The sequence below is a fragment of the Mesoplodon bidens genome, assembly GCF_964165515.1.
Source record: "Mesoplodon bidens genome assembly, chromosome: 2".
Lineage (NCBI taxonomy): Eukaryota > Metazoa > Chordata > Mammalia > Artiodactyla > Ziphiidae > Mesoplodon > Mesoplodon bidens.
In genome coordinates this window covers 6,418,284-6,436,783 of record NC_138177.1, presented here as the reverse complement: position 1 = coordinate 6,436,783, position 18,500 = coordinate 6,418,284, and the positions used below count along the sequence as shown (strand labels likewise).

Below are 18,500 nucleotides of genomic sequence, written 5' to 3'. Positions count from 1 at the left end.
GGCTTCCATTTTCCAGAAGAAAAACTTTCTGAAGCTTTCTGACCTGATCTAGGTTGCACTTCTTGCCTGGTGGTCCTTTCATCACCTTCCTGACTTTTGCCTTGGCCTCATACTTGTTGCCAGGTTTCCATAAAATGTCTGGTTTCTTTGCATACATGATTACTTCCTCAGTTTACTCATTCATTTTGGTGGAAGTAATTTCCTTAGAAAGCAGGCATGGGAGCATATATTTGGAGAAAATGTTGAAATATGATTAATCCTACCCTAACACAAGTTTGGTAGTTTTGTCTGAATATGAAATTCTAGTGTGGAAATAATATTCCCTCAAAATCTCGAGGACATTATTCCATTGTCTTTTGGCTTGTAGTGTTGCTGGTTGAGAAATCCAAAGAAATACTTTGAATGTGACCTACCCTTTGGTTTTCTTTTCCATCTCTTTTAAGATCTTCTCTTTTCCTTCAGTGTTCTGAAATTTTATGATGCTGTGCCTTAGTGTGAGCCTATTTTATTCACTGTGGTGGGCCTCTGGTGACCCTTCCCATTTGGAACATGTTCTGTTCTAGGATTATTATTAAGTTATTAAACTGGTATTTCTTCAATTTGTTTCATTTCCTCTTTAGGGAAGTCTTAAAATTCACATCTTAGACTCTTAGACCTCCTGGACTAGTTCTCTAATTTTCCCTTATTTTTACTATTTTCCATGTTTGAATTTTTGCTCTAGTTTCTTGGTGGTTCCCTCAGCTTTATGGTACAAATTTTTTCACTTCTGCTCACGTACTACCAATCCCCAAGCGTTCTTTTTTATTCTAAATGTTCCTTTAAAAATACAGCTTCCTATTCATCTTTTATCCTTATAATATCTTATCTTTCTAATAATATTAATTACAGCTTTTCAATATAGAACTTCCCTAATACATATTTGACATTTCCTATAATTCACCCACTTCAAGTGTAAAATTCAAGGATATTTTAGTAAATTTACCAAGTTGTACAACCAACACCATAAAAAATTTAGAATATTTCCATCACCCCAGTAAGTCTCATCATGTTCATTAACTGTTACTCTCCATTCCCTCCACCTCCCCCTGTCTTAGGCAGTCACTAACCTACTTTCTGTCTGCATATATTCACCTTTTTTTGACATTTCACATACTTGGAATCATACAATATGTGGTCTCTTGAGTCTGTATTCTCCCACTTGACATAATGTTTTTGAGGTTTATCCAAGTCACAGCACATATAAGCATTTTGTTTCTTTTTATTGCTAAATGGTACTCCATTGTATGGCTATCCAACATTTTGACTATCTGTTCACTAGCTGAAGGACTTTTAGGTTGTTTCTAATTTTTGGCTATTATGAATAATGCTGCTGAGAACATTCATGTGCAAATCTTTGTATGGATATATTTTCATTTCTCTTGGGTAAACAGTTAGGAGTAGAAGTCTTTATTATATTTTATGTTTTATATTTTCTTTTCCCTCAGTGATCTGTCTTTCCTACAAGTTCAGTTTTTTCTTTCTGTTTGTTTATTTTGGTATCTCTATTTCATTCTATTCCCTGAAATAGGGAATTTTGAGTTGTTTTCTTATATTAAGAGTATAGGGCTAATAAATTGATTGAAAGCTCCGGGTGGGGTGTTTTTAGTGTGAGTTTCATGGTCCCCTGACTGGATCATTGACCTGGAGACTCTCCCGTGTCTGTATCATTAGGCCGTTCACGTGGCTTTGTCAGATTCCCTGGGGAAGACTCTTCAATCTGCTGTTGAAGGGTAAAGTACACAGAATGTACCTTTGCACTTAGCTCTGTGAATTCACTGTGGTACTACTGCCTGCAAACGTGCCGTGTCTCCCAGTCCACAGACCATCTGTGTACCCTCTTCATAGAGTCACCTTTCAAACTGCCCCTGAGGGGTGAGGGACAGTAACACATCTCTGTGAGCTGTTAGGGAGAATGAGGACTTGTGAACCATCTAAGAAAGAAGATGTCAGATGTTTAAATTCTAATTATTGAATGACGTTTCTACCTCTTGAAATCTGGTGTCCTTTTTTTTTCTTAATTTTTTTTTCTTTTTATTTATTTATCTTTGGCTGTGTTGGGTCTTCGCCACTGCACTCAGGCTTTTTCTAGTTGTGGCGAGCAGGGGTTACTCTTCGTTGCGGTATGCGGACTTCTCATTGCGGTGGCTTCTCGTGTTGCAGAGAATGGGCTCTAAGCATGCGGGCTTCAGTGGTTGTGGCACGCGGGCTTCAGCAGTTGTGGCACACGGGCTTAGTTGCTCCGCGGCATGTGGGAACTTCCCGGACCAGGGCTTGAACCCGTGTCCCCTGCCTTGGCAGGCGGACTCTCAACCACTGTTCCACCAGGGAAGCCCTGGTGTCCTTCTTTAATTAAAGTAAGAGAAAAATTGGCATTTTGGACAACGATAAATTATTTGAATTCTAACATTTGACTATTCTCGAACCATTTGAAATTTGAGAGAGATGGTGGAATGTATGAGCCACTCTTTCATTTCATTAGATCCACTAAGCTCTTATTCTGTGTTTTTATATAATCAGGAAAAAGAGAATGTTTTCCCCTTTGCACAAAACCCAATGTCTTTATTGTGTTAATACTGAATTGATGTTCTCCTCTTAAAAAAAAAAAATAGAACATCGACTTAAGGGATATTCACCTTATTGGTACTTTCACATCTTGCAAAACTATAACTAAAGATAGATAATGTTCATCATTTATCTATCTCTTAAATACCTCTAAATATTCAATGTCTTAAGTAAGGAAGCACCTAATATACTCATTCTTTTAACAGTGATCAGGAAAAACAAATCTTTCTCTAGATGAACTTACATCCTTTTGTGTATCAAACTACAATACAATTATTATAAAACTCAACAGTTCTATTTTTGCCTTATTTGCCAGGAAAATAAATGTAGAACTCCTTTTCAACTGTAGCAGTCACTTCATTTTAAATGTAAAGTAGCATTAATTTCTCTGCCCCTATTATATTTTGCTGTAAAAGTGCTTGAAGTTCCTATTTTTATCTTTAATTATTTAAATTGCCTTTTTTTTTCTATAGTAGGCAGAATATAAAATCTAAATAAAAGTATGTGTTCCAGAAGATGAACTGAATTCAGTATAGGAAGACAACAGGTATTATCCTCATTTAACCCAGTATCCTTTTATTTTTCCCAGGATGTGTGCTTTTAATATAAGCTAAAGGGTTGGGGGTTTATAAACATTTTGCTGGTTTGTAATAGGAAGAAATGACCAAAATGTAACATTAAATACTCCTTGATGACAGTACAAATACTCAATTATTCTTTCCCTATCTGTACTGTAAACAGCATACAACAACATCCCTTAATAATACAAAATGACTGAACATGGATATAAACTTGACCAAGGGCAGAATTTACCATGTTCAAATTCACAAAGTACATATTATAAGATAAAAACAGGATAGTATTCTGCTGTGTGAAAATCTGCTTTGTTTTTATCAAGTTCAAATAAGAAATGGTTAATTGCTTAAGTGTGAAAGCACTTTTTTTCTCTTAACCTTTCATCAAATAATAATTTTTTGGATGCAGTGTTCTTTAAATTTTAGGCATATCTGGCTAAGCTGTCTTGCACATTTAACTTTCTGGTATGTTTCTCCCACCAATCATTCCTGATTTTCTCTGATTTTGTCTTGCTCTTTGTGGTGTGAACCACGGGGACCACAGCCAATGACAAACTCAGATTCAGTAGCAGAGTTGGCAATAAAGCTTCTTTTAGCACCTCTGAAGCTGCAGTGAAACCACTAAAGAGCATCTCAGAAAAACTGAACTATTTTCTTCTGGCCTCAATATCACTTACTTAAATGTCAAACTACAAATTATAACAAGAAAATAAAAATCTACTCCAATACCCTTATGCTTCCTATAAAACTCTTCTTTTCCACACCTGGGTTCACTGATTTTAATCACAAGCTAGTGTAATGATTACATGACAATTAAAATGCATGCAATTAATCTGAGCCTCATAGATGAGGTTCTGTTTGCATAAGACCAAAAAAAGAAATGGTTAACCAAAATTTTGAATAACTTTGAGGTATCTGAAGAAGAAAAAATATTTCAAGAATATAAACCATAAGTTGGAACCACATAGTGTGACCAAATTAAAATGTGAATATGTTTTTGGTCATACGCAGGCATCAGAAATTCTGTTCCATTTTCATAGGCTCTAGTTTGCTTTTATAATTACTGAGCTTCCCTCTGGGAGGGTCTGGCACTGATCCTAGAGCTTTTTCTTAGCTTCAAAGTAGTCCTCAACCTGGAGTTTGAAGAATGTGAGTTTCATGCTTCCTAGCTTATCTTTGTTTTCCCTCTTTCCAAATGCTAATATGTGGAGTTGAAGATTATATTAGAAAACTAGTTTGCTTGCCCTGAGAACTTTTCTTATGTATCCAGAGGTTACTTAGAGTTAACTTACTTCCTGAAAACCTACAAAAGACATTCAGAGCCCAAAGTCCACAAACTCTAAAAGAGTCCTTTAGCCAACATTATTTTATGAAATTCCTGACATAATTAACATAATTTAATGACATATTTCAGAAATAAGTTTGTAGGCTTAGGAATGGCAGTATTCAGTAAAATTAAACATTAAGATAGGAATATTTTGCTATTTCCAAACCTCAGATGTAGTAAGTTTTTGAGATTCAGTCCTGTAGATTCCAATGGGAACATCTCCAGTAGAAGAACATAATTTCTGATACAGTCTGGCATAAGTCCTGATCCATAAGTCATCCTCGGTGATTTTCATCTACAATCATATAAATTATTTACATATCAAATTTTTAAGAAATAACCCAATGGTAATTTTTCACTCTTTAAAGGTAGATTTTATTGATAATTTGAAACCTCAAAGTGACATTCATAAGTGCTTATACATGTATTAAAGTTTTTTATTACATTCTATCTCAGCCTTATCCCTGGGTTCACCCAAACTTAAGAAACCAACTGCTCCATTTGTGGCGGCATGGCATTGTATTAGTCCCATATATGTAGGCAATATCACTGGTAATTGATTGGGAATTGTTGGAAAACCTGTAAAGACTTGTTTGAATGTTGTGATAACCTTAGTGGACAGGGTCTGCTGATGTTACAAATCTTGAAATGCAAAGGACACTCCAGCACAAAAATGAATGGTCCATCCAAAGTTCTACTAGTACTCATACTGAGGAAGATGTGTAAAAGTATGGAGCACAGGACCCACACACAGGAGGCATAAGTGCTGGTCTCTCTTTGCTAATCATGAATTTGAATTTGTTAGCAAGACACTTCATTAAATACACTTAGGCATAGTACATTTATTTATAAAACAGAGAGGTTAAATGTCATGATCGCTGTTTTTCTTGGCAGTGTAGCATCCTATGTCAGAAACTGTCAGTCTCAAATACCTGTTAGAATTTTGTACAGAACAGCTACCTTCAGGATTATTTTTGTTCTGAATTTTGTACAGAATTGTTACCTTCGGGATTATTAATTTAAATAATGTTTTCCCTAAACATTGTTTAAGGAATTAAAAAAACTAGGATGCTATTCTTTGAACACATATTAGAAAAAAATAAATAAGTGACATAGAGGAGTTATACAAAGAACATTATAGATGGCTTTCAGAATTTCCTGTCAGAATAATCTACACCAGAGATTAGTAACTTACAGAGCAAAGAAACCCAGATCCTGGTGTAGTGTCCAATCCCAACAGAAGTCTGGTGATAGAAATCATGTAGTCCTTCACAAATGACTGCAATATAAACAAAATATGTATTTATTGTGTGTAGGAAATACATAGAATAACTTAGAGCATGAACATCTTATCACATCTTAAAGGTTATTTCTTGTAACACATCATTAAGCCCCTATAAAAAAGGAAATAAAAATCTATCTTGCCAGTGTCCTCAATACACATGTACAGTTAAGCTGTCCTTAACGAAATATGGGAAATGATTATTTTCTAGAATATCCAGATATGCTTAAATCTTATGAATGTTATTGGACGTGATGAAAATATTTTTAGATTTTTAATAAAAAACTATAAGCTGAAATATAATAGAGAATGTTTTAAAAAATCTAAAATGACTAAAATTTACAATGAAATATTTCAACCAGTATTTGGTTTTTTGTTAGGATTAAATTTTATGCTAGTAGAATACATTTCTATATAATATTTAAGTAAATCTAAATATTAGTGAATTAATAGGTTAGTATTAAATACCATCATAAGACTATTTTGTTTGCTAACATATGATATATTTTGACATGTTGTTAGAACACTACTCAATAGTTAGAATATTAACTGAAAAATGCTTCTAGTTTCTTCAGTTTATTTTTTGGTCTGAGTGAAAAGAAAGACTTTCAAACCATACAAGCAAATTTCACCATGATATGTAACAATTACTTCATAAATCGTTTGAAATTACTGCCTTGAGTTTGATCATCAGGTGTTAACAAGTGAAACTGTTAAATAATCTTCTAGGTATTTTGCATCCTTGTTGCTGCAAATGGCATTATTTTGTGCTTTTTTATGGCTGAGTAGTATTCCATTGTATATATGTACCACATCTTCTTTATCCATTCATATAGAGATTATCATACTAAGTGAAGTAAGTCAGAAAGAGAAAGACAAATACCATATGACATTGCTTATATGTGGAATCTAAAATATGGCACAAATGAACCTATCTACAAAACAGAAACAGACTCTTAGACATAGAGAACAGACCTGTGGTTGCCAAGGGAGAGGGATGGGCTAGTAGATGCAAACTATTACATTTAAAATGAATAAACAGCAAGGTTCTACTGTATAGCACAGGGAACTATACCCAATCTCCTGGGATAAACCATAATGGAAAAGAATATTAGAAAAAAGAATGTATATATGTTTATAACTGAGCCACTTTGTTATAAGCAGGCATTAGCCCAACATTGTAAATCAACTATATTTCAATAAAAAAATAATAACAATAAATCATCTAGTTATTTTGTATAGCAAAGACTTTTAAAAGTTATAACACCTTTTTTTTTTTTTTTTTTTTTTTTTTTTTTTGGTACACGGGCCTCTCACTGCTGTGGTCTCTCTCGCTGCCGAGCACGGGCTCCGGACGTGCAGGCTCAGCAGCCATGGCTCACGGGCTCAGCAGCTCCGCGGCATGTGGGATCTCCCCGGACCGGGGCACGAACCCGTGTCCCCTGCATCAGCAGGCGGACTCTCAACCACTGTGCCACCAGGGAAGCCCTATAACACCTTTTAAATAAATCATCTAGACTACTTTGTTGATTGCTAATTTCTTTTACCAAGAGCTAGTTTCAAAAAACTAAACCCATCTAAAAAAACATAAGGAAACACATCCATTCCATTTTTCTCAGGCCATTTATTTAAATGGCCCTTTGGTTTTCAAGGTATATTAACCTCCTAGTAATTAGGACATGAACATATTGGGGTCACCAAGAGGAGCTGTGACACACACCCCTGTTAGCATCATTCAATTTCATTTGTAACTCAGTGTGTGCTAAAGAAAAATTTTAAACAAATTCTTGGGCACTTAAAACTATTATTTCCAAAATGAAAAACAGAAAGCACTCATGGAAGAGAAATTAAACTGAAGATTTGGCAAATGACTATTTTAAATTATTTTAGAGCCAGATGTGGTAATATAGCTAATGTTTACCGTATTCGTCACCAACACATACTTTGTCCAGAGGTCTTCTGTCCTGTCACTTCATCAGGGCGTAGACTAGAGTTAGATGTGAGCCAGAAATGTGGATAGCCCCATTTAACATCACAAAATCCATGCATTAAGTCTTATGTGATGCGATCATAGAAGATTTTTCATAGAAGATTTTTTTAATATCAATTTTATTTTAGGTAATAACTTTTTTAATTATTGGCTTTCCTGATCTACACAGATGAGAATTAATAAAAATGATTAAAAATATGAAAGCTATCTGTGTTTCAAGTGGGATATAATAAAAACCAACCAAACAAGCAAAGAAACTCATACATTATACAAATGCAGAGTCATTTACCACAGGAAAAGGGTCGAGATTAATCTAATGAGGTATGCATGGCTTGAAGATGAGTATTCCCACTAAACACTGGATAGTTGACCTTCCTAAGCCCTTGTCTCATCCATATATTATGATTGATAATACTGCCTCTATTACAGTTTTCCTTGGGGAAGCAAATAAAATGAGGTCTAGAATAGAATTATATTAATAGTAAATCACTATACAATTGTAGTCATCAATAATAGTTCTTGAATATATAAGCATTTATCTTTAAGAAGATGGGTTTAAATCATTAACCAAAACAATTAGACTGTATATTTTAAGAATACAAGAATGCATGTTATATAATTTTAGGGAATAAAATGTTTTAAATTTCTAATCTTTTTTAAACCTGTAAATAAATACTCTTTACCTGTCTGAAAAACGTACCATTAAAATATCTCATTTGACATCAGAAGGTAAATGGGTAGTTACTACTTCGAAAATTATTGTTCTAGTTCATTCTTTCTGCAGCTGCTAGCTTTGGAAAAAACACAATTTCCTGTATTTCTATGTATAAAAAAAAAGTGAAACAAAAATGAAAGGAAAGTAATAACTACTGCTCTCCAATTCTACAGAATGGTTTTCCTTCTACTTAGCTTATATATCAAAGACTTTCTCATGAGATTTCGTTTAAACATAAGGTACTGTGGCTAAAATATCCGAAAACCACTGGTGCATAATGACAGCAAGCATTTGACTGCTATGGATATAAATCCCCTCAGAGGCAACACTGCTCTTCAAACAATCCCTCCCTTGAACCCCCTCTTTGAGAGATCAGAATTACGTGTGCCTGGCAGTGGGGTCTGGGGTAGAAGCCTGGCTTCCAGAGTACCCAGATAACGTGTCTGGAGACTTTCAGGAGAGCATGAGTGTTTACGGTTCTTTACTGTGTTGTTCCCGCACTCATCGGGCATAAGCAGATGGTTTGAAACATGGCCAGAGACACAGTCATAGGCATAATTAGCCCAGAGGCCAGTAGAAAAGCTTTAACTCTCTTTGGATTAGTTTATTCAGTCAAGCATGGAGGAAGAGGGTACATAAAATACATGATCAAAAAAGACAACACAATGCTTGAATGCTTAATTTGAGATTAAAGTTATGAAATAACTTAAAGCCCTATGAATATCCTTTTTCTCTTAATGGATATATTTAAAAATTATCTGATTACTTGAATCAGAGAATATGAAATATTGATTTTGTTCAGTTTCTGACAGAGTTTAAAAAAAGATTAAAATATACTTGTGTAAAATAAAATCTCTATGAACTTCTTAGATAAAGTTAAGAATGATAAAATGACAATGTAAAACTCTGGCATTCAGGAACAAACCAAATGGTTCTTAGTGGCTGTAAAATCTTCCTTATATTTTTCTGAAGTAGACAATAATTAGCAGATGTTTAAAATGTCCTTGGTTTATCAGTTTATTGACATCATTTGGTATCTTACTGAAATATATATATATATATTAGAAAGAAAGCTGTCTTTTTTTTAACCTAGTAATTCTTTCTTAGCTTTTATTTATTGTCTAGTAATGTGCTTAGAGGAATATGCAAAATGTATTAAAATGTCACATTAAACATTGTAGGACACTGGTGTCATAGAATGCTTAATATCATTTCATAGATTATTCTGAAATTTTTTTTTCTTACAGTGTTTCATAGGCACATTTATGTCATTAAATACATGAAGTAAAATATTGGATTACTTCCAGAGCCAATTTTAAGTTAACAGCTCCATGAGAAACACTAGTTGTATCATGCGTTTGCTAGAATCTAAAGAAAATAGAAAATAAACATTTTAGAGAGAAACAAGAAACACTGCGTACCTGGTAAAGAAGTGTGTCCAACATGCTGATACTGAACACCCTCCCGGCAGCAAAAGGCAGTCGGAACATAAAGGCCAAATTAGAACCTCGCTCTCTTTCTTTCTGTTCAGAAATTTGAAAAAGAAAAATTTGTGAGCATTCTCTATTTTATGCTTTTCTACTTAAATTTTCCTAACATATGTGAAGAAAGCCATTTTTATCCCGTGGTTCTTAGCTATGAATGTGTCATGACTTCACTTTTAATTGTATTTTTAATGTCCCTTTACTTTTCATAACCAAGTTTTCCTGGTTAAAATACCCAATAGTAAAGAAAGCTTAATTCTTGAATTCATACATTAAACATTTATTTACACTTAGTACCTATTTCTGAACAGGATTTGAAGTGACATTAATAAAAGGAATAAACATAATCATATTATTTCATCAAATATAAAAAAAACCTAAAGCCACATAATGTATCCTAACATCTAGAATATCTGCTTTTGAATATTCTCATAAGTGAGGACAAATAACATAGGCAAGTAGGAGTGATCACAACCAGTGGTTTCTAGCTTTCTGTCATTCGAGTTTTAATTTACCCATCTGCCTTTAAAGTTGTGCCAGCCATACCAATCTGCAGCTAAGCTTCTGTAAGTGACAAAAAAAGTGTGTGTGTTTGCGTGTGTATTATGATGTATGAGGGTTTCTTTTGAAAAATTCTGTTGCTATTAGTGCCCGCTAATAAATGAAGGTCTAAGGCCAGATGTTTGTGTAAGATTGGAAGGAATTTCTTAAAAATGAAACTTAACTTCATACTTAAGTGGTAACCTCAAAAATGTTCGTTTCTTTTGCTGCCAACTTCCATTTAACAAGAAATACAAGACACAGCTAAGCCAATAAAAAAATCACCCCTCGCTCTCAGAGACAATGGGAGGAAGCCCCTGTTTCTAATGTAGCAAATTTGGGAGATCTCAAGGGAGGGGACGTCTCTGGGTCCCCCTTTTTAAGAATGGAGAGGAGGGAGTATTGCTGAAGGAAGGGGTCTTGGAGAGGACGGGGGCCACTGCTGCTGCTTGCTGTCATGATGGTACTAGAGAGACTTGACCCCTGGGCTTCCCCTGGACAGACAGATGAGGCTGGTGCTCAGCATCAAACCTTTCAGGGAGAAACAGGAGTTATTCCACCACATCTAGGCCCATCCAGACTATAAGGACATCCTCACTTGAGATGTAGACAGAAGGAGGGATACGCAAGTAGTGCCGCCTTGGTGTCCATGTCCATTACATCACAACACAGTCTCTGATTTATTAGCCTTGGTGTCAAAAATGCTTCATTTGAACTGCCTCGGTGGTTAGGAGATGCCTGGAATGAGCTGTCTTCTTGCAGGGATAGGCAGGTTTTCCTGTGAATTGGGGGCCACATCTGGTTCTTAAGGTGTACTGCCAAAACCACAGATCTTCAGCCCACGTTAAAGCAAATAGCCAAAATAAAGTGCCGAGACCCTAAGAATTTGAAGTCCAGCATCTGTCACGAGGTCAGGTGGGAAACAGTAAGTCTGCTGGGCTCTGCACATGGCTCATTCAGGGTCTTCTTTCCCAGAACTTGGCCACCGATCTCTGTTACCTGACTGGGATCTTCTAAGCCAATGACCTTCATCTCTGTTCATTGTTCACTCCTCTAGCTAACAAGGGGCATGGGACACATGGCAAAGCACGATTTTATGCTTTTGTATGTTTTCTCATCCCTTAAATTTTTTAAATCATGTTTTGTTCTTTTTTTTTTTTTTTCTTGGATGCAGACTTAGCTGCAGTAGAACTAGATCGGGAATTAATTTGTTCATGGTTAGACTCAGAGAGTCGTGGAGGTTGGGTGGTGGCGATGGAGAGGCACAGGAGAGTGTTTCCAAGGTGATCATACGTGGGGCTGTGGTGGGTGGGAGGCAGGGAGTGCGCAGTGGCTGCACAAGCGGAGATCCGAGGAGCCGGACACACTGAGCATGTTCCAGCTGTAGAGGAAGATGTGGTCTCAAATACTGTTCAAAAATCAAGTGGGGGGCTTCCTTCATGGCGCAGTGGTTGAGAGTCCGCCTGCCGATGCAGGGGACGCGGGTTCGTGCCCTGGTCCGGGAAGATCCCACATGCCGCGGAGTGGCTGGGCCCGTGAGCCATGGTCGCTGAGCCTGCGCGTCTGGAGCCTGTGCTCCACAACGGGAGAGGCCACAACAGTGAGAGGCCCGCGTACCGCAAAAAAAAAAAAAAAAATCAAGTCGGAGGAAGACTGAGAAAAGTCATAATTTAGTGATTAGAACATGATTCCAGCTCCGGCCTCTCCTCTGCTCTCTCAGTGCGTAACCGTCTAGTTTTTGGCTTTAAATATCTCATCTTAGGACTTCTAAACCCATACATTAGCGTTCACATCTTTCCCAAAGTTCAGTTACAGCTATCAGCCTGAAGTTTTTTTTTTCAATTAGACAACTTTTACTAAATGAGAAAACTACATTTAAGATGTGCTTTAAAACAAAATGGAATTAGAAAAAAAGACATATGCATTTGAAAGAACGTTGCACTGTGCTGAAAATCAAATCTCTTGCAGTAATACAATACGCCAATTCTTAAAACCTAAGTTAACAGAATTCTCAATTTAACATTTTCAATAGACGATATTAAGGTCAAGAATTTCACATCTATGGTAGCACCTATAGAAGGGCATTTATAAATATGATGTCCATCCTTATGAAGCTTACAAATTTGACAATGCTCAATAAAAGCTTTTAGAATCACATCCAAAAGTGCTGCATCCGAAGCATCACAAATCTGTGTCCTATAAGTTCTCCTTCTAAAATCTTTATGTTGACTTTTCTACTCCTGTCATTTGTTAATACTACCCTTAAAAAAAAAAGAAAGAACAGGAAAAGAAATGCTGCAATAAACCCTTGATCATGTACAGAAATTATTGCTACTATAGTTCACTACAAATCATGTCTATACAATATCATATGAACTTTGATCATGAATATCTTTCTGTAAACTTAATCTCATGCTTTACTAAAATGAATTTCTCATCATGCTGAATAATCGCCTAACTAGTTAATCAAAGGTACTGACTAGTCAATCAGAGAATCTCTGACCACCATCTCTGCATCCCTCTCCCCAGTCCATCCATTAAATTTCCAAACTCCAGCATTTATCCTTAGAATTATCTTAGAATTATTCCCTCTCTGCATCCTACTGCTACAGTACTTGCTGGGGCTTAAACCGACTATTAATTTGCCAACCTCTAGTCTTTTGTAACAGCCAGTCATCCAACACGATGCTGCCAATTCATATACAAACAATTGCAATAATGTAAATTTTTGTTCATGAATCTAAAATCAGTTTACTCTAAGATTCAGACTTTCTTGCGGAATACATGCCTGGAGAACTCAAAGGCAAGATTTCTGTGAAAAAGTAACATGTCTTCATGGAAAGTGCTTGTCCTAAGAATTTCCTGACAAAAACTTGAGTCTATGGTAAGCTCAGTGGATCAGAGGCAGTGTCATCTTTAGCGTATAGTGGTTTCTTTCACTCACATTATCCCTGCTCAATGATTTACTGATGGAGAAGATACATTTCCTAAATCCAGTGGGTTGTTCTCTAATTTTAATAAAGGTTTAACCAATATTTCAAATGTTCTCTTTTATTATATACCTACATTTACATAGATGCTTCAGTTAAATTACATTACGTAGCACATTTAATTAAAAAAGTTTTTGGTTCAGTTACATTTTCCAGTTCATACACTGTATTTTCCAAATACAGAAATATTCTTTTACCTTCAGGGCTTACACTGAAGGAAAGTTACTCTCTTCCTTTTTCCACACATCTGAATTTTATTGATAAGTATCATTTTATAAATCTTTCATTATTAAAGGTTCCAATCAAACACTAACTCATTCATTTATTTACTAAATTAGTCAGTTAACAAATAACAAATACATGTTGACAAGTCTACGGGCATTATCCTTAGTGCTAGGCATACAGAATTCCTGTATAGAACTCATAAATTCTGTTAATATAGAATTATTATGCATTGAATATGGACCAGGCACTAGTAGACAAATATGGATACTTTCCTTGCCTACCAGAACTCACAAACTGCGAGTGATAACAATAACAAATAGGGAAAACACCGGGGTGAGAATATGCAACAAAACAGGGGTAGATGCTTGTGTAGCACGTAGGAAGGGCATCTTCTGTAGTCTTCTGGTGGAAAAGTCGAGAGACTGAATTAGAAGTGATGTCTAAGTGGAGACGCAAAAATGAGTAGAAATTAGCCAGTAAATTTGGGAAGGGTAGGTGTTAAGCAGAAAGTTATAAACAAAAGGTTCAGCATATGCTAGAAGCTGGATAGGAATAAAGCTTAAAAGACTTGAGGAACTATAAGCAATTCTGTTAGAATACAGCACTGAGTGTGAGTGTACGGGCTGGATGAAGAGGTCAGAAGTGAGACTGGAACAGGAGCCAGGAATTAGATGTTAAAGTTCCAGGACATTTGAGAGGAAAAAGGATGTTATCAAGAATTACACTGAAAAACAAGGGTGAAAATTGGGACAGTTCCAGGAAAAACAGGACATACAATGAACTCATTTTGAAATCATGTTAACAATTTCGAATTATATCTTAAGTGTAATGAGAAAAAACTTACATATTTCTTAGGAGGAGGAGTGATATGGACACATTTCTAGAATGGTCCTTCTGATGACAATATGGAAAATGGACTGGAAATGGGGAGGTGGCACGGGGAGACCAAGCAGGTTAAACGAGGGTGTTAAGGCGGCAATTCTAGTGAGAAATGAAGGTTTACAGAAACAGATCTTCTTCAAATATATTTAGACTTCAGACATTAAATTTGAGGGGATTTTTGACTGAATTGGGTAGTAGAGAGAAGATGAGGGTGATACCCCACTTTCTGGATAACTGGGTGGATAAGTGTGCCCTTCTGTAAAAAAAGGAAGTGTGAAAGAAGAGAAGACTATAAATTAATTTGGACTTGAGTTTCAAGGTTAGTAGAAAAGTCCAGCTGCTAAAAATAGGGATCCAACAGACAGTATAACACACAGTGGTTTGGAGCTTGGATTCTACAGACACACAAGGTGACCAGTCAAGTATTGCCACTTCTGATTGGACGATCTTGTACAAGTTACTTAAGCTCCTTCTTCCTCTGTTTCATCACCTGCGAAATGGGGTTCATATTGGTGATGACATTGCATTGTCATTCTAATAACTAAACAAGATAAAACATCTAAAAGTATTATGTATAGTAAGCACTTACTGTCTTCTATTACTAGTAATTCTTCAAACACATCAAATGATGCATCACCTTGTGGACTTGATATTGCTTGCTTTCTTCCTGTACTGATACTTCCAAGTTTTGACTGGGCTGGTCTGGTGTTATCATTATAGCTCAAATATCACCTCCTCAAAGAGACCTTACTTTATCACTTTATTTAAAGTAGGTATTCCCCAGTTATGTTTGAATATAACCCTGTTATGATTTCCAGAGCTCTTCTGAAATCTATAATTCCTTGTTTATTTTTTTATTAGTTAACTGTTGGTCTGAGGTAGCTCAGTGAGTCCCAGGACAATGCCTAACACAATGCCTGGCACACAATCAATGAAATTTTATTGAACAAATGAATGAATCCTTTCCACTTATAGTAGTTGCCTACATCTAGTGAAAATTTGTTGCATAAAGTTTAAAACATTTCTATTAAGAGGGAGGAAGGAAACACTTTGAAGTTTACTCAATACCCCTTCTTCTCACTTTGGTTCTTTAGGTTTGAAGATGGAAAAACTGCAATGTTTGTGTTATATAAATTTCTCTGACTTTAGTATTTCTTTTGACTATTGTGTTTTATAAAATACAATAGTAAATATTTCTATGATTGCTTCTAGTATAAATATATAATATCTTTTTTTATATCATATTTGCTTCCTTAGTAGAATTCTAGATTCAATTGAAGTTTCAATGATGATTTTGTGTTTTCCTAACAACCACTTATCTAAAAATACCCAAAAGAAATCTGAGAAATCCAATCAGTATTAAAAGATCCCAGACACTTTAATACCCTTGGTCTTACCTATTTCTTTCATTTGGTTTGTTATCATGAACATATGCTTTTGTTGGAAGAAGAAATTTGTTTCTGGCAGAAATTGTGTTTTCTTTAAACTGTGTCCATCCAGTACCATATGGAATAGATGATAAAACTGTTGGACTTAGCAGAACGGTGTGGGAGGTGAAAAAAAGTCAAGAATTTTATTGGCATAAATTAATGGTTTCTATCCATGTTTTCTCAGAGATTGGCTTTTCTCACCATTCATCCTACTTGACTTTCTTTACATTGTTTGACATAACGTCTTCTTTTTTTTCCCTCTTTTCCTCCCTCTTTCTCCCTGTCCCTACCCTAGTTTACCAACAACCCTCAAATCCTATTTCCAAATTCTCAGGTCCTGGGCAAATTAACTCTGCCTTTCCTCTCACAAAACTTCTTGCCCAGGGAGTGGCCTTTTGAATGCAAATACAGAAAATCCTTATATTAAAATACCAAAGCCTTCAATGAGTTGCTAGGGTTTTATGTATCCTGTTTACAGAGCCTTCCCCAGAAAGAGACTCCTCTCTTCCGAAGGAACCCCATCACGGGGGCTCTGCACAGCAGCTCTGAGATGTGTTGCCTCTTCCAGAGCAGGTTTCCTATCAGAGCCTCTCACTGAAGTGTGTGTTTGGGAACTGAGGAGAGAGAGGACCCTGGGCCATTGGTGGCTTTAAATCCATCTCTCTTTCTCTTTCTTTCATTTCTCCTCTCTTTATATTGCATAGTTAATCATCCAAATCAGGACATCTTGACAGGAGCTCCTAGTAATTATACTGAGACAATAGCCATACACTAGGAGTGATGGGCAAAACTGGACTTCAACCACGCCCCTTATAAGTTAGAAATATGTGCTTTACAAACAATACACACAAATGGTTTCCTGCACCCTGTTCTCCCGTGAAGGCCCTGATGATCCTGAGAATTGAGTGGAAGCTTCTGAAAGACATGTGGGTTCAGAAATAAAGAAAGAAAGGATGTTGAAGGATTAAACATGTGAATTTTGCTGGGGGGGGGCATAAACATTCAGCCTGTGACAACTTTGAAACTATTGTGTGAAATCATAATACTAGGCACACTCTTTTTTTTTTTTTCTTTTTTGGCTGCGCTGCGCAACTTGGAGGATCTTACTTCCTGGACCAGGTATTGAACCTAGGCCCCAGCAGTGAAAGAACCGAGTTCTAACCACTGGACTTCACTATGCACATTCTTAATAGATACATTTGTACATTAAAATAGTTATCCATATAAATTACATATCATCACTCCTCTAGAGTAGATCAGGCAGTGCTTTACTACATTTAAAAGCAATAGAAACTAATTAGCTTTCTCAAATTCTTTCTGGACCAATATGGGGGAAGGTAAATATTTTCTTAAAAATTGGATAAGAAATTTTCCTAATGAATCTGGAAGATAGCATCAAACTCTCCCTCAGCCATTATAGCACTTAGATTATGAATAAAAAGTAGTCCAAGTTGTTTGGCCGGAAAAATCAGAATATGGCAATGTGTTTTTGTTTGTTCTGATATATCTGTCTCCCGTCAAATTACAAATTCTATGTATTTTATTCAAATTCATAACTTCTAGCATTGAGGAAGGCATATGGCTCATACTAGGTGCTCAGAGAGTATTTAGTGGCTTGAATTTAAATTGAGAATATGTAAAATTTTGCCTTCTGGCTTTAAGACGGTGCATATGTTAAAAAGTAAATGAGGGCTTCCCTGGTGGTGCGGTGGTTGAGAGTCCGCCTGCGAATGTAGGGGACGCGGGTTTGTGCCCTGGTCCGGGATGATCCCACGTTCCGCAGAGCAGCTGGGCCCGTGAGCCATGGCCGCTGAGCCTGCACGTCCGGAGCCTGTGCTCCGCAACGGGAGAAGCCACAACAGTGAGGCCCACGTACCGCAAAAAAAAAAAAAAAAAAAAAAAGTAAATGATATTCTTGCCTATTTCTCCCAGAATATATCTCCAGTGTGTATTATTTTGCTCTACCATTGACTACATAGCAATATATGATTTATAGACATGACTGTTTATATTCTGACACTCATTCTCTCACACCAACAGAGTGTCCTACAATTCAATTCTGACGCTCACTACTCAGAGTTGGCTCAGACCCCACAGGTTATGGGGCTCAGTCCCCCAAGACTGCTCTCATTTCAACCACCATCTCCAAGTCCTTGGTGTCTCCAAACCAACAGCACTTCTTCTCCTTCCAGCTACAAATCTGGGGCTTCCCATAATAACCTCAGTTTCAATAATTTTCCAGAATGCTCAGAGAACGTGTGAAAGTGCTATGCTTAATGATTATCATCTTAATATAAAGAATGCAAATGAACAACAGATGACAAGTCACACAGGGCAAGTCTGGGAGGGTCCTGAGCACAGGAGTTTCTGTCTCCATGGAGTCTGAGGGCACCACCCTCCTGGTACATCAATATGTTCACCAATCAGGAAGCTCTCAAGCCTCATTCTTCAGAGTTTTA

General features: G+C 36.4%; 1 protein-coding gene across 9 annotated transcripts in view; it reads right to left on the bottom strand.

The window, feature by feature from the left end:
* Positions 1-18,500, bottom strand: part of KCNT2 (potassium sodium-activated channel subfamily T member 2) — a 354,137-nt gene that overhangs the window by 38,742 nt on the left and 296,895 nt on the right. For 8 of the 9 annotated variants that reach the window (XM_081225686.1, XM_081225691.1, XM_081225687.1 and 5 more), the window contains 3 exons: positions 9,912-10,013; positions 5,699-5,782; positions 4,670-4,798 (listed from right to left, as the gene is read on the bottom strand). In XM_081225686.1, coding sequence (XP_081081812.1) covers positions 4,670-4,798; positions 5,699-5,782; positions 9,912-10,013 — 315 coding nt within the window. The remainder of the gene's footprint in view (positions 1-4,669; positions 4,799-5,698; positions 5,783-9,911; positions 10,014-18,500) is intronic. The other variant, XM_081225689.1, reaches the window with a different exon arrangement.